Below are 13,678 nucleotides of genomic sequence, written 5' to 3' on the forward strand. Positions count from 1 at the left end.
AGGACAAGAAGGAGAGGGCCATTCTGGCCTCCTTGGGAAAGAAGCTCCAGACTCCAAGGGCCACTAAGAAGGCTCTCTTGTTCATGTCCCCACCAACTGTGCTTGCAACAGTGATGGGACTGAAAGAAAAGCCTCTCCTGATGATCTCAGGGACCAGGAAGGGTCATACAGGGAGATTTGTTCACTCCTGTTCCCCCTTTGTGGTATTTTTCCTCCTTTACACTTTCCCCCACAATAATGCTTTGGTGGTCTATGTGGTCTGTTTTCTGCACTGTCAAAAGCTGCCTTCCAGGAGAAAGGGTTGGAGTGAGTGATCACAGCTGCCAACTGCCTCCTGAAGCCTGCTGCTGTGTGAATGTGCACACAGTAGCCAGCAAAGAGAAGCTGAAAGCAGTCACAGTTGCTGCAGGAGAAGGAAGAAGAGCAGAATTATGACCATTCACAACATATGGCTGCCTGAGAAGTGGAACTCCAATGGAAGGGACTTATGGCACAAAGGCTAAAATGGAATTGCTTTGAGATTGAGAGCCTATTGATGGGTTTTGCACCTCAATGAAAAGGTGCCCTACAGTAACAAATGGAAGGCAAGGCAACAGCAGAACAAACACAATGTCGTGCAATAAGTATAGGTCAAAGACATTTTTATCTGGTTTAAAACCCTCTTTTATAGCCTCATGCAATAGGAGTGCACTGACACACCACCACATTTATAAAACCTAAGGATTTGTTTTTCTAAACTGTCAGGAATGTGTGGATTCTTGCCTGGTTGCAGATTTATTATTTGGAAAGGCATTGACCTTCTTCGCCTCCCTGTTGATATACTCGTTCATTAACACTATGGAATCCAGAGGAAGAAGAATGAGAATGTTGGGTAAGTAGCACTTAAGAAGTTTATAACACATCCACCTTAAATGCATAAAAATATAGAAATGCATGCATTAAATGTGGCACACTGTGCCACATTAGCTCTGTATGAAACAATGTAAGGTGACTTATTTTTAAACACAAAAGAAGAGAAAGAAATACAGTAGTAGATAATATATGGCACACCTAGAGTAAGGATGAGTAAAGATTACCTTTGGAATAGTTTACTGTTTCAGAAACTCACAGCACCGTTAACCACTCCATATATATCCCAGATAAATATATTCTAGTTTTCTACATGAACAGTTCTTTGTGTATGTCAAAAATGACTTATTTTAAACACCATTTATCATCCAAGCGGTTCTATTTATCTCTTTTCCATGGAATGTTTTTCCAATTAATATAATTCTTCAAGTACTCGGTATGGATTTCTGACATGCACAGAGAATTTGCTATATCAATATTGGCATTAAGGAACTGCAAAACTGTGGTGTCACTAAAATAATGGATGGAATTGGACTATGCTCTTTATATTTGTCACCCGCTTGCCAAGCGGCGATTGATACGACTAAACTGAAAACTCCAGGTAACTGAAAAATAAAACCATTTACAAAGGACTCCTCCATTTTACTGCCCCACCACCACCAATAAGAACACCTGAACTGCAAGGGTAATAAATACAACCTTCTAACATATGGCTTCTTGCCTTGTATTTTTAAACACTTGTTCGTAATTGTCTGCGTAACTTTGGAACAATAAACTAAACACTGAACAATCAATTTAGTACTGTTTGTTCATTTTCTCCCTGAAATTGTATGAAAAGACTGAATGGGATCAATCATTTCAAAATACATTGTAAATCATCTGAGATAAGATCATTTAAAGTCTTGAGGGAAAAGTAAAGCATTTAAAGATCATTTAAAATCTTGAGAGAAAAGCAGAACATTTACTTGAATGTGTTCCAGTTTTCATCTGTTCAATGTTGGAGGACATCCTCTTGATGTAAGGAAAATAAGCTCAATTGATCAGAACAAAAAGAACAAGATATTTAGCTTTCTCTGTCAGAAAGTTCTGGTGCAACAGGATGGAGCCATGGCAATTAAAGCAGTATCAAATTGCATGATTTCTCCAGTGCAGATGTGGCCTGATTTCAGCAGCAACCACAATATATGCCATGGCACTTGCTATGCTGATGTATGTTTGTGTGCCAATAAAGTGTGTAGTAAAAGACGGCTACATAACCTCTGGTCGAAGATGGTGGTATGCACAACCATACAGAACAAGGGTTCGGTATGGCTGAACCTCAGTCTCAACTGGGAAAGATTTATTGTTATTAGAACAATGTATACCCCACCTTTCCAACAACAACATAAAGAGAGTAATAAAATAATCATCGACAATTAAACAATTAAAAGAAAACAAACAAGTTTCCCAGCTGGCTGGGAAATCCAGGCAACTCGAGTCCAAAAACTTAAACATTTCAAGCTATTGTTTATTGTGCCTAGCAAAAAGAGAAAGTTGTGATGAATTATTAAACGTCTCTATCTAATACCCAAAGTCTTTTTTTACCCAAATATATATACTTTTTACAATGTTCAAACTATAAGGGGAAAACACAACAGTACTACAAGAGCATTATGTAGCTTTATGTAGTTAGAACTTTGCTCTGGGAAAAAAATAATAAAGGACCCTCCGACTCAGATTACTTGGACCTTCTTACTGTTTATCCACCATCTTTTCTTTTCTTTTTTTGTAACAAATTCTTCTGCAAAGTCAGAAGAGATTTCTTTCAATACTTCAAATAAATAAAATATCCAGCTGCACAAACACTATACATTCGACGAGATTACTTTGGCTTCTTATGGAATATTTGACTTTACCCAAGATGTAAATGATTAAAGAGAACTCGACATATGAAACTGATTTGGGGGGGATGTTTAAAGGGCTATGGCACTTTTACAGGGATGGCATGAAGTGAAATAAAAGTCTAGAGGAAAGTGAAAAGCGGCCCAGTCATCCCCAAAAGGTCAGGAGGCAGGATCACTATTGCTATACAAAGCACCTTTTAAGCAACTATCTATATATTAGAATTCTGTCTACTCCATTACATAGACAGAGATAGTTTGTGCGCCCATGTGCGGAAAATCATTTCATGCCTCTGAGGACAATCCGCTAAGAATTTCTCCTATGCAATCCATACTGATAGATCTTTTATAAAAAAAAATGTTGGAAATAATGTTATTTCAATGTTGCAGTTCACCAAATTAAATGCAGCCACAAGGACCAGGTGTCATAACTGCAATAGAAGACATGGCACTGCCAAATGTAGGCCATTCAAGACAAAACAGAGGACGTTCCCAAATAAAAGCTACAAACACTCATAGAACTATACATTCATGCTTCTTAGTCATAGGGTCACCTACGTCGAGAAGGGACTTGAAATCATGCACACACAGAGAGAGTGCAACATGAGCTGGCATCTGAAGATGGCTAGAATGCAAACTTGAAACCACTTTATTGGTACCCTTTTTGACTGAAAGAGATTTCAGGAGTCCTGCCACCATCTGGACTGGTTTTCGAAACAGAAATAATAGTGGTTTGGCCAACTAGCAGACTCTGTAGGCGGCTTAATAACAGAAACAGCTGTTGCATGAGGTTTGGCCAAAGATGGCTCGATTAGTTGGACGAGAAGGAAAAATTCAGTGCTGAAATATTTGCACTAAAAATCTAATCTAAACACAGTCAGCTGGGGACTGAAATATAGACCAACTCTCCCAAGGGTAAGCAATGGCAATTTGGGTGCACCAGCCAAAAGTTGACTAGAAGTACTATTTTTAGTGGTCTTTTTTGGAGGAAGCAATCAGCTCCAATTTTGCTGTTTTTAGACACCAAGTCAAAAAACTATTGTTTCACAAAAGCTTTGGAAACCTAACAGGTTTTACAAATACCCTCACATGCACAAGGTTTCAGTTCATTTTACACTTTAAAATTGTCAGATTGCTTTCAGTGTATATCATCTTGAAATCTCTTGGCAGAGAGCAGGATACACACATATGTTAATACTGTATATAGATAAAACATGAAATAAGTAAATGATCCAACACTCCAGGAATGGAAATTTCCAGATTTGGGTGAGAGTAGAAGGCCTTGAGGGATATGTCAGACCTAAAATTCCCCATGTATTCATGCTCCCTATGGCTGCACAATTTCTTCATCTAAGGGTTTGGCTTTGTTCATCTGACTCACTTTGTTTGTTTGCTTCTGTCCTTTTGCTTCCCATTCTCAACTTTTTATGTTGCAAAGAATAATTAAGGAACTGGGAAGAATCCATCGTTGAGATCTTGTCAGGACCAGCAATCCACACTGTATTGCATGTGCAGAAATGTGTTATCCAAGAGAGAAAATGCACATCCGACACATGAGGATATGTGCATGACTGTCCTGCATCATTCAGCACTGTCAGCTCTGACAAAACCAACCACTTGTTGGGCAAAAACATAGTTCCAAAGCACAATGCAAAAATAATCCACTTTGAGACTGCTTTAACTGTCCTGGCTCAGTGCTAGGAAATCCTGGGAATTGTAGTTTATTCCATCTGTGTGTGATAATCTCCAGGGGCAGTTAAATGTCTCGCAAAATGACAGTTCCAGAATTCCACAGCAATAGGCCAGGGCAGTTAAAGTGATCTCAGACTGGTTTATTTCTGCAGTGTGTTTTGGACCATAGTCATTGGTAGGTTAGTTATGAAATGATTGCACACACACACACACACACACACACACTCAAAAAAACAGAAACAAAAGCAAAAAGAGTTTCCAAAGGATTAATTTGAAATCCTTGTTATTTCATTTAGTTATTTATTCCTCTTCAATTTTTCTCAGAGCATTTCTTTGTGGATACCCCCAATTATGAAATGAAAAGCAATAATGCAATACAGCCCTGACTCTCTACAGTTTGTAGACTAAGAATGTCAATTTTATTGTGCTAATTAACCGACTGGAGGTTTATCACTTCTAAAGCTTAGATCAGTAGGAGCCAAGGGCTAAGCGAGCGTTCGTGTTGTGCTACTGACAATGTGAAACTATGAAGAACTTACCATTGTTAGTATTCATATTTTGAACCTCATCACAACCTATTTCTCTTAAAGACAAAGACAAGGTGAAACCTCAGTAGTAAAGTATTCCAGCTTGGCTCTACAACGGACACCCACCGTTTCCATTGCTTCTTGTCCTGCATCCAGTTCCAAGATGGACTTTTAACAGTTTTTTTTCAGAAAAGGGATAAAGATCAATTTGTTGATAACAGTGTGGGAATACATCACTCTTACTCAAAAGGATTTTTCAGATAGATGAATATTCAGATAAATCACATTCAAGCGGTTGTGACCAATTCAGCAAACAAAGCAAGTGCGATGCAGTCTACTGGTTCCCATGGTCCTTCTCAACTGGACTGGGGCACAGACAAGCATAAGGATAAAATTATTCAATTACTCCTATCTCATGTTAAGAGTGAGCCTTCTTGGCTCCTTTCGGTTATAATTTATAGTCCCGGTGTTATATTTTCAACTAGTTGGAGGGAGAGAGCAGGACATCTGTGAAAACTCAAGCACAATGGTTGACTCTGCACTGCAACAGGAAGCGTAACCCAATCGGCTCAGATTTCTATCCATTTTTAATGCAACTAGTTTCCAAGCTTCAACTGAATGAAACATCTGCTAAATTCTGGTAACCTTAACATGCGATACTTTCTGCTACTTTCCCACTTGCCAACACAAACATTTTGTTTTAAGGCAGAACTGCGGCACATATCTGATAATGGCGCCTAATTTTAGATATAGTGGAAGCCAAGGAGATGCCATGGAGATAAGAGTTCATGTACTTCAGTGTGGTTATTCCTATTTTACTTTCCAGAAGGCATTAACATTTTCTCCCCTTCCCATCCCATGCCAGCCCAACTTTATCTTATCTGTCATGCTTATGTAGAACCCCACTGGTACCATCCTTTTAAAAAATCCTATTAATTTCCCACATTAATGGTCTACATAGTATATATGAAACTATTATCAATGGATGATGGGATGGTTTTCCAAAGTGCAAACAAAGCAGACTAGCAATGCAAGCACCTTTATACAAGTTTCACAGCCATAATAACCATTACCAAAATCAGCCAAAATGAAAGAAATATCTAGCCATCTCTGAAAAGTTTTAACACAATCCAAAAAGGAATAAAATGACAGTCACCTACCATTGACTTGGTAAAAGGGCGAACCAAAGTAAACAGAATGGTATATATCCACCAGCTGCGATGAATGGATGAATAAATCATGTTTCCAGGGTGCAGGGCATTCGACGTCACGCCACGAGGAGACAGGCGGCGGTTGAGCTCATTGGACATAAGAATATTGCAAAGCTTAGACCGATTGTAGGCCAGCATAGCCCAATAGTCTTTCTTGGGAGGAGAGAGCACGTTGAAGTCAAGTTTTCCTGAGCAGTCTTTAATTTCCGTGAACCTTTAAAAAAGCAAAATCATTTTAGGGTTTTTTTGGTACAATTCTTTTCTGGCTGTCTTTTTTAAGGTACAGTGCGCCCGTGTTATATGCATATGTGTTATAAGCATATGTGCTAAAGCTGCGTGGGAGCGCACAGGGCCAAGGGGTGGCGCGTCCCATTCAAATGAATTTGAATGGGGCTCGAGCATAGACGGAATTCGCCTTACACGGGGGAATCCAGAACGGATCTCCTGCATAAGGCGAGGTTCCACCATACTTCCTAGGTAATAGTAGTACAACACTTTGTCCATAGGATGGATAAAGTCCTGCTCACATGTCACATGTGAGCCAGTGGCATCACTAGGGTTGGTGTCACCGAGTGCAATAACTCATAGTTTCAACACCACCCACTTGACCTCGTCCAATACCACAACATACAGAACCCTTAGTAATGTTCGTTTGGACTAATGTACCCATAACTCATAATTTCCATGTATCACTGAATGTAATAATAATAGCTGTGAAATAAACAGCAACATTAAAATTAGACCTTTAAATTACAATACCATATGCATAGAATTACATACATTCATGTGGGTAAGGTGAACATTTGGTAAAATGTGATGTTTCTAAAGAAAATTGTAACAAAAAATTTAAAAATTGATTTATTTTAAATTGATTGTTTTCTCTCTAATCCCCTTTCCCTTGCAGCTCTCTTTTCTCCAGTCCTCCTCCTCTATTGTTACAGGGATGTGCCTCCTTAAAACGTATCTGTTCACCTTGGCTTTCCCTAATTTCCTCTATTTTTTTTAACTTTCCTTTATTTCTTCCCCAATGTATCTTTCTCTTGAACCTTAGATTATAAACCTATGGTGAAGGCCCGTATTTAGTGCTCGTGTGCTGCCTAGAGATTTTATGCACTTTAAATAAGCAAACAAACTTTAAAACACACATGGGAAGAGCGCAGCAATCTAATACAGAAATTAAGTAATTTTACCTCGTTGAGCCTCCATAAATCAAGGGTGGGAGGGGGGAATATCAAACATGAATTGGAACAACTGCTCTACCAGCTTCTTTTGTAGAGAGTGGAGCATTGTTTTCCATCGCACCATAAAGAAAGACCATGTATATTCTGATAAACATTAGAACATATATTTGGCTGTGATGGAAAACATATCCGAAAGGAGACCAGATAAATGATTCATCAATGAGGCCACAGTGAGTCAATAACTGTTGGGGTGGTGATCTGTATGTGTGAGGACCATTTTTATATATACCCTGTAAGATAGGTCTATGTCTTTCCCATTGTATTTTGGAAGAGGATGGACCGGAAGACATCGGATCTCTTAGTTTGGAAGCAAAGGCTCTGCCCTTATTCCAGACTGAATGGAAAAGAAAAAAATGGACAGATTGTGGAGTATCCCACGGATAATTTTAAGAGAAAGCCTGGCAGATTTTAACACAGTGGATCCAAAAGTGCAGGTCACAAGGCAGCTTAGAAGACCTAGGATAGATTCTAGGCAGAAGGGATGTCCTGTCTCCCTTCATCCAGAACAGCATGAACTGCTTGCCCATACTCTCCAACATTTCACAGATGAAAACTGGGGGCTAGTCTATATGATTAAAATATTCCTCATTCCAGTCAAATAGAATACAATCCAGCCACATGCAATTTGCAGGAGTTTGGGCATTTTGGCAGGGGTGGCCAGGGGGGGGGGGCTCCTTAAACTCTGTAGAAAAAAAAGCTTTGTGCAGAAATCCGCAGAAATGCACATTGTCACACATGTGGCCATCCATCTCCTTTGGATGGCTGTGCATTTTCGGCCGGAGGGTGACTAGATGTGAATTTGTACAGGAAAGTCAATGAGAATATGCAAAAATCCAAAGTAATGTTCATAGTGCACTAACATGTAAACCAGCAAAGCATGGTCAAGATGGCAAAAGATATTAATGAAGATGAATACACAAGCTAGGAGAGGCTGTAGCAGCATGCTTTTGCCTAAATCTACTGCCTCCTTCTTTCCTTTCCCTCTTGCTGAATTAACTGAGTGCAAACTATCTTTGTACTTGGAACCCAGGCTGCATGTATACTACAGAAATAATGCAATTTGACACTGCTTTAACTGCCATAGCTCAATGCTATGGTATTGTGGGATTCATTTGTCAGTGAGTTCTGGGGCCACAATAAATTACAAATCCTAGGATTCCATAGGAAGGAACCATGACTGTAAAAGTGGTGTCAAATTGCATTAATTCTGCAGTGTGGCAGCAGCCTCAGTTTGGAGCAACTGAAGTAAACTGAGGACAAAAAGGGAAAGTGGAAACAGGATAGCAAAAATAAGACATTTTAAAAACAGCTGGAAAATTGGGATAATAGAGGATTAATTAGCAAAGTTGCATCATTTGGAGTATATGCTTATAATTACTCATCCTCTAAATCCTTGGTTAGTTTTGGTCAGGCTGCCTGTCGGTTGTTTGGTGATGATGTGGTTGTTATTATTTACAACTTCCACAGGTATCCCCACTGTATGATGGTAAAATCCTACTCTGTGAACACAATATTCTGCATCCGTACATAACTGGGAGAAAAGGAACATGGGTCCCTTTCTGGGAGAAAGGCAGCATAGAAATTAAGTAAGTAAGTAAATAAAATAGAATGGGAGTGGGCAGAATAATTTGCTTGCTATCAACTGTTTGTAATCTTGCTTCTTCAGAATACTGAAAACAGAACATGCATGAAGTCTGCAACCCTCTCTTTTTAATGCATTGGTTCCACCACAAGACTTGCCTTTTGCTGTATTGCCTGAAAAAATTAATTGTAACACTGTTCCTCCCAAAAAAATCAAATTACTGCATTGTTGAAATTGCAAATAACAATAGATTTAAAAAATGTTGAGTTACAAGACAACCTTTATTATTTACTCTTCTCACACATTGTTTTCCAGCGCACAAGTATTGTATACTCTAGAGTTTAAGTGCCCGAATTACTACAGATGAGACTTGTTCCTGCTTAGAATCTTTTCAGATTAAAAATTGATGGCTAGAAAGGGGCTGCAACGCTGGTGATATGCCATCAATAGCCTTAAAGATATAAAAGATGAATGTGAACAAAGCCAAAATGAGCTCTGGCAGAGTCTAATGTTTTTTAAGTATACCCATGGCATGATTGAGCACAAATCAAAGTAACTAGTTGACGTTTTTTAATTGGGTCTGACAGAGTCATTAAACACCAGCTGTTTCTCTCTCCCCCCACTTTAAATAACACCAAGGTAGCAAACAACGGAAGTCTTCACCATGAGATGAAGGAATTTTTCTAGGTAGCCATCTGCCTGCCTTTATATCTGAGGTTTGTTTAAACTGGGGAATAAATAAATTCAAAAATTGTTTAATGGAGGATTTAAAGGGGGGGGATGCATTTATTGTTATTCCTGAAAAAAGTGAAACACACTAATGTTGCTTTCCAAAATGGAGATGGATTGCACAAACCAAGGACTGATGTTCAGAGAAATTAAGGGTGCAAAAGGGGACCCTGTGCTCTTTAGGTTCATGATTTTAAAACTACCCTGAACAGAATTCCAGTTTTATTAACAGCCCAGTCTATCTATGTATGGCTTCATATCTAGTGCAAATCTATTTGTTGCATTATCTTTAAATTCTATGGGGACTGTCTTCAGGTTGTATTTTGACACGATAGTTGGCTTAGGGTTCTTCTTTAGCTTTACCCAATTTTTTGATATTAACAATTCAAGGCCTGTGCCACTATCTGTTCCTGGTCTTATTTTTGTAGACAAACTGGAGCTTCTCCATCTTCTGCTTCTGATTATGTAGTCTATATCATTTCTATATTGGACATCATGTCAAGTCCATCTATATGGTCATCTGGTGGGTTGTTTGAAGAATGTGTTTGCGATGAAGAAACGGTTGTCCTAGCAAAATTCAATCCGTCGCTCTCCTGCTTCATTTCTTAATTCTAGGGCAAATTTTTCCTACAATCTTTGGACCTGTAGAGACAGGCCAAAATAAAGCTGCTTCGGGTCACTTTGGAGGTATGCTGTTTAAATGCTGCATGTGCCGTAAGAGGCCAGAAGCTGTGCCAAAGCTGCACTCCATGTCCTCTAGCTTCTTAAACAGATTGCAGAATATTTTCATGTACAGTAATAAGATGTAGTGGATAACATGTTGTTTCTGCTAAAACCCAACAATCCAAGACAGTAAAAACAGCAGCCAAGCTTAGTTATTATTTTATATACTTATGTAACATGATTTAATGCATGCGACTTCCCCTAGAAACAGCACAAACAATTAGTTGCTAGGTCTGGACACACACCATTTACTTTTTGAGGAATGCGTTTCTATAAACCTTGGCTGATCTCGCACAATGAAGCAACGAACACTGCAATGTTTTGTTGTCTTTTGTGTTTTGTTTTGTTTTCGGTCGAGCTTTAAACTCTGCAAAGATGAGCTTCAGATGGCAACCAAAGAAGCGGAGCGGGGAATGAAACCCCTCCAAATGTAAAGATGCCATTTGAAAAACTATCGGAGAGCAGCATTGCAAAGAGAAACAAGCAGCTGACAATACAACATAATCTCCCATTAAATAACAGCTCATTTATACATATCCCATTGTGCCCTCACATCTGGCAAGTGACTGGAGAGTTGGCAGATTTATTTCTCTGCTCAACTCGCCTGCCCTGCAGTAGCCTACCTCCCTTGTAATGGGACTCCACCACTTGCTTTCACAAACCTGGTGTGATTTGCAAAGATAAGGGCAGCCAAGATTTATTTGAGTTTTTTAATTTTATTTTGATTCCCCCCCCCCTTTTACCGCCACCTAATTACTAGATGTTTCATGTCTTTCAGGGGGGAAAGGATTATAACAGGCTTTTTCAATTGCTTCCTTTCATTTCTCCCGTCGTAAATTTTAAAACGGTTAAAGTAAATCTATCTGCAGTATGTCATTTATACCATGAGACCTTATGTTGCAAAGTGATAAAAGGGCTCAGCCTGACCCTTGGCTGCCTCTCAGCCAGGTCCCAGGGGCTACATTTGGAGAAACACTCTTTTTTGAGAAAGCAAGCTTCATAGTAGGTCACAAAAGTGGGGGGGAGGACAATTGCCATAGCTGCATGCCTCACACAGACACCTTGCTTTACACACACACACACACACACACACAAGGGAACTTGTGAACAGCTAATGGGTGTTTTTTTTACAGCTGGTGCAAGAAGGTGCTAGTTTTGCAGTTGTTGGGGTTTTTTTGCTTATGTTGCAGGGAATACCAATAATCACAAAACTTGGAAAAGTTACTTTTTGGACTATGGTTGTTGGTTAGAGTTATAGTCCCAAAAAGCTATTTCCCAAGGTCCATTACAGCAGAAGTAGCAAGGCCCTTGCTCTATGGTCACGGGAAATGTGTTGTCCATTTTATATTTCAGGTATTATTCAGGGCTTCACTACTAAGGATGGCTGAAAATACTGAAAATGTTCTGGCATGATTACCTTTGGCTGAACTCAGGTTTCCATCTGATGACTGAGTGATTTTCGAGAAAAGGTGACAAAGTCCGAGTGAGAACTCACCTGTGTGATTCAGAGGAAACCATCACCACTCTTGCAGGAGCGGAGTGACAAAGAACATCTTTGAGGAGCTGAACCAGATAGAAGTGTCCCAAGTGGTTCACTTGGAAGGTGGACTCCAGGCCATCTTCAGTCAGTTGCCAAGGAACACCAAAAATACCAGCATTGCAGATCAGCACATGGAGAGACCTTTAACAAAACAGATCCTCATTGAACATTGTGCAAATGGAGCTAAACATGTCTGGTGTCTATTGGGGATCCACTCTTATAGCAATAATTAGAGGACAGTGTTTCATATAGGTCATGCATACTTTCATTTTGGATAAAGATGGTACATCTCAGAGGCTATGGACATCCAAATGCCAGTTTTTCCATGCTCTTTCTGATTTTATTTTGCAGATCCACACATCTTTTCTTTAACCCGGGATATTTTCTGCCAGCTGCTGGTACAACCAGAATACTGAGTATATAGTATCATCTAACATGTCAATTTAATATTAAGGCTTCACTTTACGGCTAGAGGAATCTAAGAGGATAAAAAGGGGTTAGCGAACTAGGTTTCTTCAGGTTATTAAAACCTAAGCTATGTCATATTCCTAGGGTATGTCCCTTTGGAAAATATCCTGTATCCTATAATAACAGTCTGCAAAGGTAATATCCTGAAAGGCCCCACTGCTAAATAGAAACACTAATTTAACTTTGAAAATCTGTTTCAAAGCAAACTTCCCTTGTGTCTTCACTTTTCCTGTTGTCATTGAAAAACAGCTCTTTTCCGAAACCATGTTCCTCCTCGACTTGCTTGTTCTATAAGCACTGAGCAACTGCATCCATAACTGGGGCTATAGAAACTATGTGCATCTCTGTTAACTTATGGCACACTTTTTAAAATCTCACTGAAGTTGATGGGGAAATTCACCATATGCTGCCTTCAACTAGTCTCCATTTCAACTCTTTTCAATTTCATAGATTGTTTACCAGTCATATAATGCCAGCCTTAAAAGAACTGCACTGGCTGCCAACACAGGTCTGGGCTAAATTCAAGGTGCTTGTGATGATATTTAAAGCCTAAAATGGCTTAGCACTTTGATGCCCAAGAGAGCACCATTTCTTATATGTTCACCCAAATACTGAGATCTTCTGGAAAGGTCCTCCGCAGTTAGGTCAATATACATTGTAAGGATGTGGGGAAAAGGCCTTCTGAGTCATGGCACCCCAATTTAGAAGGCTGAGTGGCATCAATGCAGATTTAATATAGGTGTGAAGTAGAAACATGGCTGTTTATTCAAACCTTTAGGCTTCACTGATTTATCTCAAAATGCTAATGCTGATGCAGTTTTCTGAAGATGCCAGCCATAGGAACTGGCAAAATGTCAGGAATAAACTCTTCCAGAACATGGCCACATAGCCCGAAAAAACCACAAATAGAAACTACTGTTCTTCAAGGCACCATGCTGGCCTCCTACCTTATCAGCATTGTGACTTGTGCGCACAACACAATAAGCTGAACTCCAAATGCTGGGATTCCCTTGGAAGAGGTTAATGATGAAACACAAGTGCTTCACTGTGGAGCCTGAGTTTATAAACTCCAGGACTATGATAACATTTACATCAAGCCTGTCCCAGATAAAATGCAAACCAATTATACAGATTGACCCAAAGAGTCCCATCCAGTTTTTAATTTTATTTGGGTTTTTTTTTAGTTTGTTGTTTAGTACTTTTAAATCAATGCATTTTTGTTTAAAATTCCAAGCC

At 39.3% G+C, this 13,678-nt stretch overlaps 1 protein-coding gene across 2 annotated transcripts in view; it reads right to left on the reverse strand.

Moving 5' to 3' along the window:
- WWOX (WW domain containing oxidoreductase) overlaps positions 1-13,678 on the reverse strand; it is a 414,162-nt gene that overhangs the window by 302,618 nt on the left and 97,866 nt on the right. For both annotated transcript variants that reach the window (XM_042480760.1, XM_042480759.1), the window contains exons 7-8: positions 11,930-12,115; positions 6,109-6,373 (exon numbers count right to left, since the gene is read on the reverse strand). In XM_042480760.1, the coding sequence (XP_042336694.1) occupies positions 6,109-6,373; positions 11,930-12,115 (451 nt within the window). The remainder of the gene's footprint in view (positions 1-6,108; positions 6,374-11,929; positions 12,116-13,678) is intronic.

The sequence above is a fragment of the Sceloporus undulatus genome, chromosome 8 (assembly GCF_019175285.1).
Source record: "Sceloporus undulatus isolate JIND9_A2432 ecotype Alabama chromosome 8, SceUnd_v1.1, whole genome shotgun sequence".
Lineage (NCBI taxonomy): Eukaryota > Metazoa > Chordata > Lepidosauria > Squamata > Phrynosomatidae > Sceloporus > Sceloporus undulatus.